Source organism: Podarcis vaucheri (assembly GCF_965113315.1).
Source record: "Podarcis vaucheri genome assembly, chromosome: 3".
Taxonomy (NCBI): Eukaryota; Metazoa; Chordata; class Lepidosauria; order Squamata; family Lacertidae; genus Podarcis; species Podarcis vaucheri.
Window position 1 is genome coordinate 74,614,481 of NC_138761.1, and position 19,897 is coordinate 74,634,377.

Consider the following 19,897-nt stretch of genomic DNA (forward strand, 5'->3'; position numbering starts at 1 on the left):
CAGGGGAAAAGACAGGGTATTAATAATAATAATAATATTTTTAAAAACCTACTTGACAGTAAGTTCCATTTAAAACAATGGAGTTCACTGTCCCAAGCAAATGCATTTATAGCCATGATGTAATAGATGTATTCTCATTTGTTGCATTTTATAGTATCTGTGATTCAGGAAGATTGGACACAAATAAATAACTGAAACTGACCCAGAACATCTCAGCATATGATTCTAACTCATTTGCAAAATGCAGATACCATGGATCACATCAAAACTGAGGAGTAGAGGAGGAGAAAGAATGGTTTTGTCTGCAAGTAATCTGCTGATAACAGCACTCCAACAAAACTGCTCTGCTGCAGAGAAAGCTGAGCTTTCAGGATAATGCAAACTTATTTTGCCCACATTCCACTGAAATAATATAATGTGTAGCACACTTTGGGCCTCCTGGAGGAGTCATCAGCTTTACGTTTAATCAAACTATTGCCAGCTGCAGGAACTGGAAGCACCGTGTCAATGCATGCCAGACCCATACTGTGGATTCTCAGAGTGATAATCCACTAGCCAGCAAAGCTGATAGGATCCAATTAAAGGCGTGCAGTCAGCAGAGTTGGTCTTCTGCAGCAAGTGTGAAGGTATCTCAGAGGAAAGGTTTGTAAAAATGCATTTGCCCAAGACAGCACACACATTCCCTTTGGATGTGCTACAATGCTTATTTGGAGCAACAAAACTGCTGTCTGGAGGTAAGCATAAGAAAATTAAATCCTGAATAAACTTCAGGAATACCTTTACTCTGGCCAAGGATATGGGTTAGCTTGAAGACTGTCTTTAGTAAGGGTTTCAGTTTCAAGTATATACAGTCATACTTCGGACAATTTATAAAGGACTGTCAACTCAATGCTTGTTTTTGTATAATGGTTAAGCACTGTCATAGTCCCAGCAAAGCCAACTGGACCATTATCGTTTCAATGCCATGCAATATCATTGCTTGCTTATCTATCTAAATATGTGTTTATGTTCATGTCTCCCAGGATCGGGACAATTCCAATAAAGCTGAGCATGATTTTATCAGATTAATTTCCATTAAAATCCCTACTCCTCTGGAAGCTTAGCTTCAGTTCCTGAAAACCAGCCAAAACAATTGAGCCTTATGATGTTTCCAGAAGAGCTGCACACTCATTAGGTGAATTTCTGAGAGGCAAAGCATGCCATGATTGTTAATCCTAGCACGAAGACAGGGTTGCTTTTTTTTTTTTTTTTTAGGAAGACCTCAAAATAGTTGAGCTTTTTAGATTGAATTGCCTAAGATACAGGACAAAGGGCCACATTTCAGAAATCCCTCTTGGACATATGGCAGCCCTAACAGTGATGTTGTGCTGGGTATAAGACAAGGTTCTCAAACTGAAATTCGCAAGCTTCATTAAGGTGGTTGCTTATTACAATATGTAATAAGTAAAACAAACAGTAAAAATCAATTAAAAAGCATACAACATCTGGCTCAGTGCATTACAACTGTAAGAACAGGTAGAAAGATCCTCAGCAATTTTCAAGTAGTCCGTGGGCCTGGGAGTGGAAAGTCTGTGAACCACAGGTCTAAGCTTTTTAAAGTTTCATAGGCAGAGACTGGTACCTGAAATTACAACATTGTTTTTCTCATTTCTATGAACTTCTCAATTTTGTCAGTCACATACTACATGAAGACTATGCTAGAGGTATTGGTTTAAATCCAGGCATAGGCAACCTCGGCCCTCCAGATGTTTTGGGACTACAACTCCCATCATCCCTAGCTAACAGGACCAGTGGTCAGGGATGATGGGAGTTGTAGTCCCAAAACATCTGGAGGGCTGAGTTTGCCTATGCCTGGTTTAAATCTGCCTAAATAGCAACAGGACTCTGCAGATGCTATGGCATTTTTTAATGCGCTTCAGCATTATAATTAAGGCAGGAGTAAGAAACCTCAGGCCCAGGGGCCAAATGAAACCCTCCAGTGTCTCCATTCTGCCCAAGGTTAAACCCCTCATTGGTCCTTCTATGTCCTTTCCTCTAGTAATCTTAACCAGCTTGAAAGTGTCTTTGAATTATGATGACAGTTATTGCTTGCCTGGATGAAGGATGGCAAGTGGTGTTTCTAGCCACACCCACCACTGATATGTGGCCACTACAGGGATTGTGGCCATTGAATTGAACAATGTTTCCCATCATTGCATTACAGTATTAATGATGGGGTTCTGGACAAATATCTGTGAGATCACCATTGTATGGTTCTGCTTATTAGGAGACAAGAACTCCTACCATCCCAGGGGTTCAGTCTTTCCTGTTCACTCAAGAGTGTTGCTGGCAGTGTCCACAAATGATTTTTTATCAATGCCATTTGGTAAGGCTAGCTCCTTTTTTCAGGCTGCCTAAATCATGCCTTTGTAGCATCAGAGCTAGACTTACTATATTGCACATTATGTATTGTTGCATTTGCTGATATACAGAAATTTTAGCTGGCACAGAAATTAATATTATGCCTCTGGCCAGAGGCAGTCTGTGAAAGCTCATCATGCCAGTGAGCCTCCTAGCCTGACTTCCTACGACTTGTGAGCATAATTTGGTGTGTAGGTGTTTAGAACTCTTAGCAGACAGGTTCAATCAAGAGAACATATCCTCTTTCAGAACCCCTTCACAACTTCTACACCCAATAAAGATGTTCTTTGAATATAGAATCTGCTCATCAAGGGTACACAAAGCGCTGTTTTCAGTGGCTGCCCCAAAATCAGAAATCCTTTCTTCTGAAGACATAAAACACCTAACGTCTGAACTTCATTCATAGAAATGTGGCCAATCACTTCCCCCTTTTTGTGCTCATTTTTGAAAACTATGCATAAACCAGTAATACAGCAGGCAAGGTTACCATGGGATATGTCTTCTGGGTTTTAAAAATTATGTATTTAAAAAAACTGGATTAGCTTACTGATATATTTCCAAGATTTTGAGATGGAGCAAACTAGAAAGTGTAATAAACTATTCAACTTGAAACAGGCAAAACATAACTAATGGAGGCTATCAGACCTTTCCAATAACCTTGGAGGGAGCTGGCTCCCAGAGGAAATCATAAAGCTGTCAGTCAAACACAAAAACTCATCTCTAGGCGGTTTATTCCAAACAATTAGCTGATGGACAGGATACTGTTTGAAGATAGGAAGTCATGAATTGGGCCCACGTTGCTAGATCTCCATGCTTCTTATCACTATCTGGGTAGACACCGGCCAGAGACCCAACTTCTGTTTATTAGGGAGAGTCATTTTATTTCTATTCCCAGTTCCTACTCTGTTCACTTGTATTGCAGTGTTGAGTATCTGGTTACACGCCATGGAGAGCACTTCCCCACCAGTCATTTATTGATGTGAGAAGCCAGCTGAACCTGCTGTTTCATTTAAGCATTGAATGAAGTCTGTGAAAGTCTACTAAGGATCTTACCATATTATCCATATGGAACCAGCAATGATAGTATTAGTAAATAAATGTATGTTTTTCAGAAATTCTTGAGAGCCAAACATAACTACACTAGATTGCAGAAAATAACAGTACAGTGGTGCCTCGCAAGACGAAAAGAATCCGTTCCGTGATTCTCTTTGTCTAGCGATTTTTTCGTCTTGCGAAGCAAGCCCATTGATGGATTAGAGGATTAGCGCTATTAGCGCTATTAGCGCTATTAGCGGCTTTTAGCGGCTTATCAGCTTATCGGATCAGCTGATAAGCGGCTTAGCGGCTTAGAAAAAGGGGGGGAGGAAAAAAACCCCGCAGGAACTCGCAAGACATTTTCGTCTTGCGAAGCAAGCCCATAGGAGATTTGTTTTGCGAAGCACCTCCAAAACGGAAAACTCTTTCGTCTAGCGAGTTTTCCATCTTGCGAGGCATTCGTCTTGCGGGGCACCACTGTACTGAGTAAATTTGCAGTTTTTAACTGCAATATCATATTTGCAGTACTTACCATAAACCACTCCTCTCACACACAAATGGCTGACTACAGATTATGTCAGCTGGTAGATTTTTTTTGTTCCCTACTAGTTTTTAAGAAACAATCAAAATATAAAGTGATTAAAGAAAAGCTTTTGTTCCTTTTAGATGTTTACTTAGCAACAAAGATATGTGAAGTTTCATTTTCAGTTTTAAGTGTATTAAACATGTTTCCACATTAATTTGCAATTTCATTCAAAGTTTATTGAAAAACTTTAAAGATTTTCATGTTCTTTCTTGTAGCAGCCAGTCATTTTCTTAGTTTGTTATTCCAGTTATTTATTACATTTCTTGCTACAGGTACACCTGATTGTTTTAGAGTAGGTCTCATTAATCTTGGGCCTTATGCCAGAGAATATATCACTATCATTTGTCTATTTTATCATGCATTTATTATTACATTGTATGCTTATCCTTGTCTTTCTTCACAGAGCTCAGGACAATGTACATTGTTCTCCCCCACTCACCACCCTGTGAGGTAGGTTAGGCAGAGAAAAAAATGACTGGTCCATGGCCATTCTGAACTTCATGACTTAAGTGGAGATTTGAACCCATTCTCCTTGGATCTAGTCTGATACTCTGAATACTGCATCACATTTATGTGAGCATCCATTTTTCTCAGCTCATTCTCCCTGATGATCAGCAATATTACCAATCCTATAAATAATTACCCAGGGGGCAGTCATAAATGCATAATGCTGATCACCTTTTCCCCTCACCTTTTTCTTCCTTCCACTTTCCATCTTATAGCCTGAAAGGACTATTGGCTTTTCAGTGCTACAGCAATTGTTCCATGAACTGAAGACACTTCCATTCACATAAGAAGAGTTTTGTTCACAGAAGTTCATGACTGCAACTCTCCTGCTCAGAGTTCCTACCCCCTATACACCATACAGTTTCCTTAGCATGACTATATTCCTCACTTCCATATATTTGAACAGAAGCCAAGGAAGTGTGCCATTTAGGGCACAGCGTAGAACCTTAAAAAATTACAATAGAAACAACACAAGAGATTGATCTTAATTAGAAAATGAATACATGTAATGCTACCTTATCAAGGCATCTATTCCTTTCCAGTGAAAACGCCAATAGCAACATATTGTTTGGTTTTACCTTCTGGTGGCCTGTTGGATGTTGCTACAACAACAACACCATTTTGGAACAGGTTTTCAAAGAGCTGCTTGAGAATCATGGCATCAGCAATGTCTGTGACCTGCGGAAGACAACACCACCATCATGAGAGGCTGATTTTGACTTGCTCCATTAACTGATCTGCAACTGGTTTTTGTAGTCACAAAAGAGGCTTGTTGGTTAAATGACAGAAGATTCTAATTACCACTTGCAGCAGAAAAGGAGGGAATAATTAATAAGCAGTGAATGTGCAACAATATGTCGGTTCTTTATAACAGAACCCCATCATTTTTTAACCAACTGCTGGAAAATTCTGTGTTAACTTCCATTCTAAAACTACAGGTGGGAAACACAGAAAAATAGATCCAAACGTTTAAGAGGCCTCATTAATTTGGACCAACACACACACACAACCCTCAGAAGATCAAGGAAGAAAATACACACCAGCTGCTTTACACTTCTATTACCTTTCCAGCAAAGGATCACAAAGGTGACTTTAAATGGTCATGGAACTTTTGGGAAAAAGGACAAGTAGCCAAGTATACATAATCAGCTGCTGTTGAAAATAGAATGATATGACATAGATACTATTGTGCAATTGTTGCACAAAACAATTCAACAGATGGCCCATCACAAAAAATAAGCAATTTCATTGTTCTTTTTAAGTGCCTTCTATTACTGTCCATGAATAATCAAAAAGGCACTGCAGTCAGTTCCAGCACAGTCAGCCTCTTCTAACCTTCACAGACACAAATCACTCTCTCCCTTCATAGACACACACATACACACTCACTAACTCGTTGTCTCAATAAAAATGAGGGCAGCAATTAATAATGAAAAGAAACTTTTGTCTGAACGTTTTCACTTTCTTGCTTATTGTTCATCAAATTATTACAGTTGGGCTCAAAAGACTAACTTTATTATATGCTGAATTTAAATTAAACACATAAACTTACCACGGAGAAAGAGAACAAATGTAGAAGCAGGTATGAGAAAGGCCAGCTGAAAATGGTTTAAGGCAGAGCTGAGTTTTTGAACAAAGTAGCTGTAATACATCTGAAATCAGAGCAAACAGCTCAGCTGCCTTTGACCATAGTACCCTTCTATGCTTCTTTAAAGGCACTTGTGACACATTAAGAGCTAGTTTTGGAAGAGGCTCTGTCTGAACCAATTGACTCACGGCTGCAGGACTGGGCAGTGGGGGGCCCCTGAATGCTGCAATACTGTGAATGGGGTGGCTGCACATGCAAACACAATCAATCCTGACATATAACCATGTGAGAAATTAGGATCTTTGGGGCTAGGAATAAAGAAAGAAAAAGAACTAAACAGGCTTTTAAACAACAACAAAACCCAGCTTCATGAGACCATTGAAATATGCAGAAGGCAACAGAAAGGAAAATAGGAAGAAACACACACCTTTCTTCTAGTTTGGAAATTGAAGTGGAAGGCGTCATGCAATAGGACAATCTAGGTTTACATCAGGGAGACTTTGACAAGGCATAACACTCTGGCACATTAAGCTGCAAAATATTTATGACCAGAGGAAATGCAAAGAGGCCTTCTCAGTTGGTGTTTTGATGTTTCAGAATTTGAATCTATTTGCCTACCAAAATACATTAATTTTTTTAAAAGCTACATAATTAAAAAAGCAAGAGTCATTCTGTGTACTTGGGTGCCAATTTATGTCCTTTTGATCCTGTGTAGCTTTGGAAGAGAAGACAAAAGTGAAAGCATTCTCAAAGCCCAGGTTCTTTCTGTGCCCAGCATTCATTATAAATGGGAACAAAAGAAAAGGATACAAATTACCAATAAGAGGGATCTGCTAATGGAGAGAATGGAGAAATTTCATTAGCATTTAAGAGAAAAGATTTTTATGACCTAGAGTTGCTTTCTTTTCTCTTAAGTTGAAAAAAAATCATAATGTATGTGTGTAAGTGCTTGAAGCTCAGTTATCCTCTGATTGGTACAGTTTCTTATAATGAATGAAGAACATAAGCATGTATAAGCAGTAATTAGTGTTAGCTCAAAAATAAGAGCTTAAGTTTTTTTATTATATGTTTTCAACAGCTTTTCCGGACTATCAGCATTGCATAAAGCATATTCATTTTTACCAAACACATGAGATATTGATAACATCACACAGTGCTTCTCAATTTTTCTGTCTTCCATACAGTTAGCATTCTATCCCCCCCCTTACCATTAATGACTTCAGACTACTCTGTTTCTGAAGAGCCTTTTCATTTCTGGTTGGGATTTATGAGGATGACATAAGACTAAGGGAGAAGACGGATGCAATATAAAAAGAGCATTCACTGGATGCAGGATGAGAAATAGTATTTATTTTAGCAGCACATCCCAATGTGCACTAATGCAACAGAATCTGGGCAATGACAATCAACCTACATACTATAGCAATAGCAGCAACTAACTTCTGTATTTTATAGTTACTGTGTGTGCTTAATTTCAATTGGAACAAAATCTGTAACTGCTTTAATCAATCCTGTGATTTGAAGTGAAAGCCAACGTGGCTCTTCCATCTCTTGAATACTGTTAATGTAGTAAATACAGTAGACCCTCGGGTTACATTACCTTCGGGTAACATAATTTTTGGGCTGCGAACGCGGCAAACCTATAAGTGTATACTTCCGGGTTTCGCCATACGCACATGTGCTCTATATTTCGGGGTTTGCACGGACCCCCGGAAAGGAATTAAATTTGTATCTGGAGGGTCCACTGTACAGCAGAATGTATTTCAAGACCCAGGGTTAGCTCAAATAGTTACATATTTACAAACAGTTTCAAATTTTATAAATAATAACTGAATACAATAATTTAGAATTTAGACATATTGTTTCATATGAGGTTACTGTAATTACCTTGACACTCTCTTTTTGTTTCAAGTCTACAAATATTACATCTTGAAAAGTTGACCAATCAATTAATCAAGCACTTTTTAATGCTTCTGATTACATTTGACCAATCAATTGAACAGCATCCCACTCCTTCAAAGCAGAGAACACAAGTCCATCAAGTCACAACAAGTAGTAGAAAAGGGTATGAACACACAGGCCAGGAATGCAATACAAGCCAGAAAGCCATGTCTTAGTACATGCCCAAGAAACACACAGTTGAAAATAACACACTGGATGAGAATTCAACAATGTCGTACTTGAAGTAGACCCACTGAAATCCACGGACTTAAGAATCTCCAGGAAGACTTTGTTGGGTATCAGCCACAGTCATAAAAATGGTCAACCAGTTACTAGTGAGCAGCACTGGCGGAGGAAGAGGAATGCGGAGGAAGCGCACCGCCCCTGGCAGCGTGATCCCAGTAGGGTGCCATTGCGGCTGCCCCCTCTGCCTGCGACGGGCACCACGCCTCTACTGGTGGCACACCACACCACGCCCCCAGGATGCGTGCCATGCCCCTGTGGGCGGTGCGCCCCGACCCTGGGACGTGCGCCAGCCCTGCCCCCACCTGTTCTCCGCCCCCCGATGCCGGAGCATGAAGCTCCGCCACTGGTAAGCAGTAAGGCCATTCTGAAATGAATGCCACAGAAGCTCGCCTGAGGTTAAAGACCAGAACCAGCTAGAAATCACAGTACCTTATGCAGTGACTGTTATGGTGGTAGTCATTGAAAAATAGTATGCGCCTCAGGACAACACATCTGACACAAACCCAGGCACAAGGCTAGCCCACCCATGAGGCAAAGTGAGTGGCCACCTCAGATAGCAGGATCCACAGGGACAGCAGATCCGGCCTCCAAGGAATGCATCGCCCACTCCTGCCAATGCAGCAGCAGCAACGACTGTGGTGAGCTCCTAGAAGGTTGGATCTGCCTTATCCTTGGCAGCCCCCTCCATGCCACTTCAGCTGTGGCTTCTTGGCAAATAGGAGGCGCTGCTGGTCTCCTACCACCCTTGTTCCCAATGTAGATCTTCACTCACCCCGCCTTCCTTGACAGAGGAGTGCCATTTTGTGGCTTGCCTCAGATGGTATACCTCACATCCATCCATTCCAACCATCCTCTGTTTGCACTACTGCTTCACTCTATAAGCCCAGTTTAGTCTCCAACCCAAGTATGTGTCCCTGGCCTGATATCTGTACATATAACAACTATGGCTGCTGGAGAGCAAAATCAGTGCCTCCCAAACCAGTACGACATGAGGACTGCTCTTGATCTGCTGTTGTCCCCTTGAACAAGAGGAGATGCAGTACCCAGCTGTCATTATTTCAGTGTCAAGGCTGTCACTTGGAAGAATTAAAGAAAAAGGAATAACTCAATCTAAAGTTATTGCCCAGGGCACAACAATATAGAAACGTTTTCTAGAAACATTAGCTTCAAATCCTTTCTATCATTTACCTATAGAAAGCAACTTTATAGGTGCTTTTCTTCAAACAGTTTTAGCAGCAGAGAAAGTGAATGCTAGAAGACATTTGGGTCCAGCAGCCCATGCTGGGATTCAACTCCCTGACGCTGGGTAACTCTGGTGAAATCATTTTTTCATATTTCAAGTATCAATCGGCAAATGGAAATCATCGTGACCACAGAGCTCTTTTGAGGGGGAAGTGGTATCTTATCAGATAATGTGTCTTGGTTGCCATTTCATTTTTTCTTCTTCAGAAGTACACAGTGTATAATATCTTGCTTCTAAAATTACCTTCACAAGGGTATTCTTTCCATGCTCCCTTTTTCCAGTGGAGAATGCTATTGTTGTAGCATATGAAATTCAAAGCTACCATCATCATCCACACGTCTAGTGGCCAACTATCTAACCCATTAAAATTGTATCTCACTGTACTTCATCTTGATGGCAGCCCATTAATACACATACTCTATGATCATTCAGCTAATGGCTCTGGAGCCAACACTTACCTCACTCACCCATTTAACAGTATCCAAGGCCTTAAAGTCAAGGTATATTATATACACTACATCTCCATAGTCTGCTATGCCAGTTTCCTATCAAAGGAGGAAATTAGGCTAGACTGGTATAATTTGTCTTTGGCTGATTCATGCCATTTATCATATTCCCTATTCTCCACTGGTCATTTACAAATGGTCTGCAGCTCAGTTGCTGGATATAACAGGGACACAATGGGACTACAAGTATTTTAATGATGAACTCCTCAACAGATTTATCACCTGTCAGGAAACAAACACACTTGATTGCCTTGTGCCACCTTGATTACTATTAACCCAGCTGTGAATTTTCACATGCCAAAGAGAAAAAATTATGGGATATTGCAAAAGGGAAGTGGCAAGATTCCACACAACAATGTGGACAGCTCTGATTCTGGGCTTCTTGAACTATAAAACTGGAATAAATTTGGATTACAACTTTGTAGATGTACTTTTGTCTAAAGGAAACTCTGGATAATATTGTTTCAAGTATTATAGCATGAAGAGGTCTCTGAAGGCACTGTTTGTAGGACAAAACTCTGCTGAATGAAGCAACTGACTATTGCAGTGGAATAAAATGCCCTATTGAATGCAGGAGTGGAGAAAGCAGCTCAGTTCAGAATTGCATCCACAGCTTCATTTCTTTGTTTTGTCCTGTGACAAAGAGAGTAATCTACATTATTAAGTGATTGTGCTGGCCAGAAACAGCACCCACACTGACTATGCTATTCAGGGCATCCAGAGGATCAGTACACTGATCAGTGCAGATTTCAGCTCATTCCCAAGGTAGCGCAAGATGAAACTTTACAAGGTCAAAAACAGGATTCTCAACCCTGTGTGGGCTTCACAATGCAAAAGGGGGACCAGACTGTGGATATTTAAGCAGCGTTAGAAACTCCCATTGTTCCATGCACATTTTGCAACAGGAAATTTCATTAGCGTGAGCTGTTTCTGAGCTCTGGGCGCAGTACTGCACCTAAGATTTCAGATTAAAGCTGCAGAATGGAAGGAAAGGAGGACCTTTTCCTGCCTCCCCACTTCCAGCTGAAGACTGGAGAAGAGACCCTCTTAAGAATATTAGGAGGGTGGGAAGGGAAGGACTAGACCATGTGAAAAATTAACATAATATTTTAGCTGCAGTTCATTTATTTTCAGCTTTGTAGTCTTCTTATAAAGAAAAATGTGCCTAGACATTCTGTTGTTGTGCCCATAACCTAGGTTTAAGATGCCATTTAGCTCCTAGCTAAGTCAAGAAGCTATCCCAGTAACTGTCCAGGACAGCAGAATCCATTAAGTGCTCCCTGGTGGAGAAGACAGCAAGCAGGACACAGTTTTCTGCACCAGACAATGGGAGCTCTGGGCCAGAGCTCTGCAACAGTTAAATAAGGTATTTTTAATTAAACACATATTTACATTTAAACAAGTGTATGACATAAAGCACATAATCTGGCAGAGCCAACAGAACTGAAGCTAGGCTGGTGTACTGTCTGTCACAGGTGCTGGGGTGCATTTTTAAGGAAGAATTGGTGTGTGGGAAGGTTTAACAAAGGGTCCACAAAATGCACTTGCCACTACTGTATGCAACCACCTTAGTCCCTCTTCCCCAGTCACTACCAGGTACTGGTATTTCAAAGGAAATAAGGTTAGGAATTACACTTTACCAGCCAGCCTTAGGTAAACCTTTGTAAATGTCAAATAAAGATACTGTAACCTTATTAAAGCAAATACAAGTCTTAAGGAAACAGTTAACAACTGACTTACAGTGTTTACCTTATTTTACACTTATAGTTTATAATCAATAAATAATATCTTGTAACTTTTACTTATAAAAGTGTGGCTGGCTAAAGTATCACAGCCACTGTGTTACAGTTAAAGGTGTTGATAAAGAGTATAATACAGATATATTATATTATATTTGATGGGAGCAGTTAGAAGGTGAATCAGCTGTGGTAAAAAAAAAAAAAGCTAGTTCTCCACATGCTAAAGAAAAAGTGAATTCACTGCAACTTGCCTTCTAAATGAACATAATGGACAAAGAGGACGAGTCTATCACCTATACATCTACTTGAAGCTGTGGCTTTAGGCCATGTGAACATCTATAGCAGTGTTTCCCAACCGGTGTTCCGCGGCACACTAGTGTGCCGCGAGACGTTGCCTGGTGTGCCGTGGGAGGGAGGCGGGCGAGTCGGGCGGCGAGAGGCGGGGCAGCGGCGGCGAGGAGAGGCCGCCCAGCGCGGGGCTCTCGCCGTCTGCCTGCCTGGCTGCCTGCGTGGCGCTGACGTCACGGGGCTGTAACGTGCCCCACATAGGCACACGCGGGGCGGCGAGCGAGCTCCCTCCCACATCCCATCGCCGCTCGCTTCGGCCGGCCTACTGGGCTGTCGCAGGCGGAAGGCCTGCGCATGCGCGAGGTTTTCGCGCCTTCAGGATTCCCTTCACGCCTTCCTCCTCCCGGGTCCTTGAGAGCGCGGGAAGCGGCAGCGCGAGACCGGCGTTGAGCCTGGTAGGTATTGCGCTTGCCAAGGCAGTCATTTGGGAAATGAAAACTTGCAAAGCAAGCAACCAGTTCAATCTGAAGTACGTGTATGCTTAATATCCTGTATCTGAAACCTGTTCTGCCCCTCCCCCACACTTGGTGCCATTTTCATCTACACATGCAGCAGAGTAAGTTGACCCAGAATAGTACCAATTCAGATGGCAGATGGGAGAATGACAGTGCTGAATGCTTTCCCATGTAGAACAGTCCCTGCAAATAAAAACCTAGCATATTTGGAAGAGGGATGCTAGCCTAACCATTACCTTCTATGCTGTTACTATTTTTTTATTTTTTTTTTACATAAGTAAAAAGTGACCTTTCCCCATCTGGCATGGTGGTGTGCCTCGAGATTTTTTTCATGGAACAAGTGTGCCTTTGCCCAAAAAAGGTTGGGAAACACTGATCTATAGTACAACTTTAGATCTAGAACAGGGCAGCCCACAGCTACAGGCTCTGGTAGAAGTTGGAAGGGGGAAATGTTCTACAGTACGCTTCCAATAGCACATGAAATATAAAGCCAGCAAAATATCTTATAACCAGGACACCATGCAATTAGACTACAGTGGTGCCTCGCAAGACGAAAAGAATCCGTTCTGTGATTCTCTTTGTCTAGCGGTTTTTTCGTCTTGCGTAGCAAGCCCATTGACGGATTAGCGCTATTAGCGGCTATTAGCGGCTTTTAGCGGCTTATCGGATCAGCTGATAAGTGGCTTAGGAAAAGGGGGGAAGGGGAAAAAACCCGCAGGAACTCGCAAGACATTTTTGTCTTGCGAAGCAAGCCCATAGGAGATTCGTTTTGCGAAGCACCTCCAAAACGGAAAACTCTTTCGTCTAGCGAGTTTTCCGTCTTGCGAGGCATTCGTCTTGCGGGGCACCACTGTAGTTTGTATCAGCAAATTCTTCAAATGGCTAAGCTGAAAAATGTTTTGCCAGTTTAAACTTATTTCACAGAAAGGAAATTAATGCGCTTCTGGTCTAAATATTATTACCTGAAATTCATCAAAGCACAAGAGACAAGCCTCCTCACTTATTTCAGCAGCTACTGGGGCTATTGGGTCATATGATTTAGCCATTAATCCAGGTTTCCGTTTTGGCAGGGTCTGTTTAAGGCGATGTATTCCTGAAGAGAAGACAGTGCACAGACAATAAGCAAAAACTAATTTTTGGTCTAAGTAAGCCTAAATATAGCATCATGCTTAAAGGTAAAGGTAAAGGTACCCCTGCCCGAACGGGCCAGTCTTGACAGACTGTGGGGTTTGTGCGCCCATCTCACATTTATTGGCCGGGGGCCAGCGCTGTCCGGGGACACTTCCGGGTCACGTGGCCAGCATGACATCGCTGCTCTGGCGAGCCAGAGCCGCACACGGAACGCCGTTTACCTTCCCGCTGGTAAGCGGTACCTATTTATCTACTTGCACCCGGGGGTGCTTTCGAACTGCTAGGTGGGCAGGCGCTGGGACCGAACAGCGGGAGCGCACCCCGCCGCGGGGATTCGAACCGCCGACCTTTCGATCGGCAAGCCCTAGGCGCTGAGGCTTTAGCCCACAGCGCCACCCGCGTCCCTTTTAGCATCATGCTTACCCATTAGTAAAACCAGCGATATGACAATTAAGTCAAAAGTGAATTTAAAAATACATTTTAAAAGTTGTCTGTTTAACTTTTTGGAGGTTTATTTTATTTTTATTCAGTATTGCTTTTTTCTAGACCCTGGATGAGAATTTGAATTACCAAATGACAAAAAGAAAAAGAGCACTTCTGTTTGGAAGTTATACCATTGAGGGGGGTGAGGTAACCACAAAGTACTGGAAAATAGTAATAAGATAAAGCTTCATAGGTTTACAAAATGGTGTGGGCATGGAGGCAGGAATGTAGCCTTGATTGTTGAAAACTACATCTCAGGAAATGGTTTCAGTCAGTTGAGTCAGTCACAGAAATATGAAGGCCTGTGTAACTATAGTGAGTTGGCTCACATGTAATATTAAGGCAAACCACGGCTTAGTGTGAACAGGCAAGTGAATAGAGCAAGTGTAAGTAAACAGAGAAGCGGGAAAGGATATAAAGAAGCTGTGAAGAAACCTCACATAAAGTCTGGGAACGTTAAGGACTAAACATTACTAGGATGGGAGGTGGAAGAGGTCTGTGTGCCAAAGTACAATGAACCCATATTTCATGTTTTGACTCAAAATAACTAAATACTTCAACTACAGGTCCTGAAGAAGGTGCATTGTGGAGAAATCAAACTTCTTATCCCATTTAACATGCCACCTATTACACAAAGCATTACTAAACTTGCAGACAACAAACTACTAGAGAGATTATCTTATTATGGTTGTGGGAACACCTCCTCAAGCACAGACCTAGGGACAGAATGATGTATCTATCTATTGATACTTTTAACATTTCTGTGGGACAATGAGCACCGGAATAATAATATTTATAGAATGTAGGACATCACAGCAATGTGTAATCAGCAACGAGATATTTTAGTCTACCTTATATATGAATAGGGAGATGTCCGTGGTTGGTTGCATAAGGAAATCACTCACTCTCATTTGATGGCCTTTTCCTATATTCCTAATTTGATGTCCAAACATCTCAATTCCATAATGTTTACTTGAGTGAGAAACAGAAACTATGTATCTTTTTCTCACTCTTCCTCCCCCCTTTTTTTTACTAAAATGGTTTTTAACTCATTTTCATGTATATTTCTATCACTGAATATGAATGTAACAGGAATGCAGAAGACAGGATCTGCTTTTTAGTTAAAACCAGAAGTCTGTAATCATGCAAATAAATATGATGTAACACAACTGGTCTACTGCCTGCTGATGTCACAGAAAAAGTGAAGTCTACATACTCAAGTCTTGCAGTAATTTTCCCACAGCAATTTCTAAGGGAAAGGAGCATTTTGGGATAACTTTATTCAAAGTGAAAGATCAGAGGTCCCCCAGAAACGACCTATACAAATCCCTTCTCTGTTTTCAGATAATATCTCTCCCTTCTGTCACAGCAAAAGGATTCAGGAGGAGAAGGATGAGAAGACATTAAGAGGCAGACAGTGTTATGAACATGAGACATATCCATACCATACTGTACTGCATCAAAGAGATTTAAACTTACTTTTGTGCACATCTAACATGAAGCCATGAAAATGGACTCTCTTTTTTCTTTCTACTTCTATATGAGAATAAAATATGTCCATCACCATTGTCTTTCCTGTGCCTTCAAATAAAAACACACATACCCAACAGGTTGTTAATTTAAAACACTATGTACTGATTACAGTAATGACTGTTCATTAGCATCGAGCTAATGAAATCATAATCGTGATCTGAACAGTACAAAATCATTATCTTTGGGAAACAAGACTTCAGCTTATGTGGATGGAATTGCTTGTATTATCAGAATCTGAACTAAATATAATATCAGAACCAGCAACTGTAATTATTGCTTCCATTTGAAATACTTTCAGCAGCACACATTATGAATAAATGTGATGCCTCTCTTCTTATTTTCAAATTTTATGTATCAACTACAAATGCAGCCTTGTTTAATCAGTCCAAGGGTCCATCTACCAAGCATCCTGTTTCCAATTGTGGCCAGAAAGATGCTTCTGGGAAGCCCACATAAGCAGGGCATCAGGTCAGCTGGCTGACTACATTGTATGCAACCCAGTACCAAGCCTTCAGAGGTACACTGTAACTGAATCTGGAAGTTGTTTGAACCAATAGCTAAACCTTAAATTTGATGCATTGCAAAAGGAACCAAATTAATATGGGTTTAACTGTTTCTTCTTCGATGTTTGTCAATAGATATATCTGTCTTGCACTTAAGGATAAAGAAATAACATTTTAGCAGCTCAAGGCAAAAATACTTTGATCTATTTAGTCCCATTACCATCAACAGAATTAACATTTTTCAGTGACTAGGTATTATTTAAAAACATATGCAAATATTATACTGGAAAACATTCAGATATACTTCTGCTAAACTTACCAACATCTCCATAGACATAAAGGCCTTTTGGGGGTTTATGTCTTGTAAACAACTGAAAATAAAGAAAATTATTCATTATACTTTATTTTGCTCTGATAAAAGCTAAATAATGAAACAGACACAATGTACAACACATATTTATCAGGTACTCTGTCATTTGCAGTAAGTTGAGTCTGGCTTAGTTTTGACTTACAATGAAAATATATGAAAAAACAAGCTTTGATAGCGGATGGTGTCCTATCAATTAAGAGCAAGCACAATGCAATGAATTGACTGTTGGGTTTGGCCAGAGTCCAGATTAAATAGATGACTTTGGGCATCATCATCCAGTAAGCCCAATATACCACCTCTCAGGCATGCTGCAAGGATTTTAGGGGAAAGGATATAAGGTTGGATTATAACATATATACCTAATAATATCCTGGAAAATAATGTTTGGGCTTGTTTGTTTTTAAAATGTTAAAGTTTCCATTATGTTCAACTAGGAAAGGAATTAACCCTTTAAATTAAAACAGTTATTTCAATAAACATGTGAACCTTGCTTCCTAACTCACCCAACTTGCATTTCTGAGGACTTCCTGTACCCAGATCTTTACAGCTTTGTTTTACAGTTTGTGTCTATGTTACTTGGGAAATGTTAGATGTATACTAATTTTCTGTCCAAGACAAGTCTTCAGAAAAAGGACTTCAACTAATCTGAATTTATTTTTAGTTTTATGATGCTGGTAATTTCTTGTGGTTGCTTAGATCTGTACCTGGGAGTACAATTGCCATACAATTAGCCTTTCTGAAGTAATAGTGGTGAAGATGGTGATCTAAAAATTCCTCTCAAAACAGAAACCTCATAAATGGTCACCAGTGTCTAGCACTATTGTGTCTGCAACCCAAAATTCATGTTGCAGATGTTTCTGATTATCAAAATATTTTATTGGCTAGTTGACTCATAGTGATCAAACTGCACTTTAGCTTTAGTCCCTGCAGCTAGTATTTTATTAAACACATACCAATAACCACATTTCAAAGCATTTAGAAATAATAATTGCAAACTTGTACATATCTGCAGCAACAGTAACCACTTTAACACACACTACAACAAAACTCCATAAAATAAAACTATGGCAAATGTCCATAGTCTGTAAAAATATATATGCTATAGATCACATAGGAGATATCAGTACATAGAAGCAGGCATCTGCATGTGAATTGCACTTCTTCATCTCACCCCATATGTGCCAAATGGATGTATATATATGAAATAAGGTGGGGGATATAGCAACCACTAAATTGATCAAGGTTCCATCTATATTTCCTAAGATGGAGAGATTCAGTAATGGTGATATTTCTGGCCAGCATTATATGCAATTCCCATATTTATGGCTTTGGAAGAAGCAACCAAGTTTTTGGAACAGGATGGCAGGATGTTTTAAATGCATCAACTATACGTACATAGTCTATCTAATGTAACATTATATACCCTGGTATTCTTAGAAGTACTAATAGTGGTCAGTCAGGCAGATCTATTCGAAAATTAAAGATAAATAAGCTAGCATCCAAAGAATTATCTAACTGGTTTATTGTGCCCAGTGTGGCTTTAAAATAACATTTCTTGAACAGAACTTGCATGGAAAACAACTTTTGAAACTGGGGAGTTTGCTGTACAAAGAAAACAAGCATAGAACCATTAGTAAAAGCCTTTGATCTCACCTCAAGTAGCTCTTTGATATCTGTCACTTATATAAAAACAATCAAGCATGCTGAAATATTTGTCTTTAGATTTTCAACCCACTACATCATTTGCTAAGCAACTGGAGAGAATTATTTTTACATATGCCTGTTATTCTAAGCAGAAAAAACTGGTAGTGAGACAGGTCTCATCAGTTTATGTGATTGCATAGATATTCACCATCATATTTCACAAATATACTAATTTAGTTATTGCTTTTACAATTTTTTTTAATGTAACACTAGAGCTGAAACAAATTAAAGTTCAAATTTTTTTATCTCACGTGGAGCTGAGCAATTTCTAGATCGTGTTTCAAATAAAAACTGCATTACAGATAAGTATTTTCCTCATCAGTTTGTCAAGTTTCTTTGCCTTTTAAAAATCAGTATATTCAGGAAGCCACACAAGCTAACTATTACAACTTAAACCACTTGAAGATTTAATTTAGAGCCAAATTAAACTGTGCCCCAAGAAGTTAATTTGGTGGGTATTTGCAAGAAGGTTTTAGATGTTCTGAAACTGTTTCAGTAATAGTTAGCTGCAACTACTATAGTAAATTGTGCTGCGAAAATACAAGACAAAATTAGGGTTGTTTTCTAGCCTATCTGTTTTTTAAGGACTTGTTTTCAAAATGCTTGCTTACTATTATTCAATATACTTAATTATTCAAAATTACTTAATATTCAAACACTGAACAAGGAAAGAACAAAGAAATAAGGAAACGGAAATGGTTATCTGCATTAGAATACTAAATAACAGAGTAGAAAATTGTGAAGATTACATTTTACATCATTAACAGTCCAAATCCAACAGCTCCTTTTTTTTGCAAGAAGAGTATTTATAAGCGATCTGGAGTTAAAGTTGAGCAGTGAGGTGGACTAGTTTATAGGTGACACAAAGTTATTCAAGATGGCAAACTTGTAGCCAATAAAAAAGTACTCCAAAAAAGTATCCAAGCCAGAAGACAGAACAACAGTGATATACACTGCAGAGAGTGTACGGAGGAGAAAGAAAATCTTAATTGCATGCATGTTGAGAGGGGAGTCAATACTTGTGCTAAACAGAAATCTTTTGATAACAGGACAACATGTACTGTACAGAAAATATCAGTTCAGTATTAAGAGGTAATCCTCATAGCATTGCTCATGACTGAAGCTGTGGGGAAAGGTTGTATGCAACTGTGGAGGGGATGTTTGATCTAATGGCCAATTCCTAATATAGGGGGGTTTTTTGAGGGGAGAATTATATCTTGCATTACAACAGCTTTGCTTAAAAAAGAAGAAGTAAATACAAAGTAATAGTGTTAGACTGTTGCTTTAGCTAGTTACTTTTTATTTTTAAAAGTTCTATATTGCTTAACTACATATATTGCTTAACTACAATGGTCTTTATGGGGTGTACAAGAAATACAACACAGAAAAAGTATAAAATCAGACTGCTGAAATAAAATGCCTGCTAGAATAAAGAGTATTCAGTAGATGCCAGAAGCTTAACTGGGAGGGGGCCTGTCCTGACCTCAACTGAAAGAGAGTTCCACAAAATTGGGTCCACAATACTGAATACATGGCTTCTGGCAGATATGAGCCATGCATCTGAGCCACAGGGATGGCT

The 19,897-nt window shown here is 39.9% G+C and overlaps 1 protein-coding gene across 2 annotated transcripts in view; it reads right to left on the reverse strand.

Moving 5' to 3' along the window:
• Window positions 1–19,897, reverse strand: part of AFG1L (AFG1 like ATPase) — a 61,026-nt gene that overhangs the window by 36,888 nt on the left and 4,241 nt on the right. For both annotated transcript variants that reach the window (XM_082216664.1, XM_082216665.1), the window contains exons 3-6: window positions 16,564–16,615; window positions 15,688–15,789; window positions 13,557–13,687; window positions 5,107–5,206 (exon numbers count right to left, since the gene is read on the reverse strand). In XM_082216664.1, the coding sequence (XP_082072790.1) occupies window positions 5,107–5,206; window positions 13,557–13,687; window positions 15,688–15,789; window positions 16,564–16,615 (385 nt within the window). The remainder of the gene's footprint in view (window positions 1–5,106; window positions 5,207–13,556; window positions 13,688–15,687; window positions 15,790–16,563; window positions 16,616–19,897) is intronic.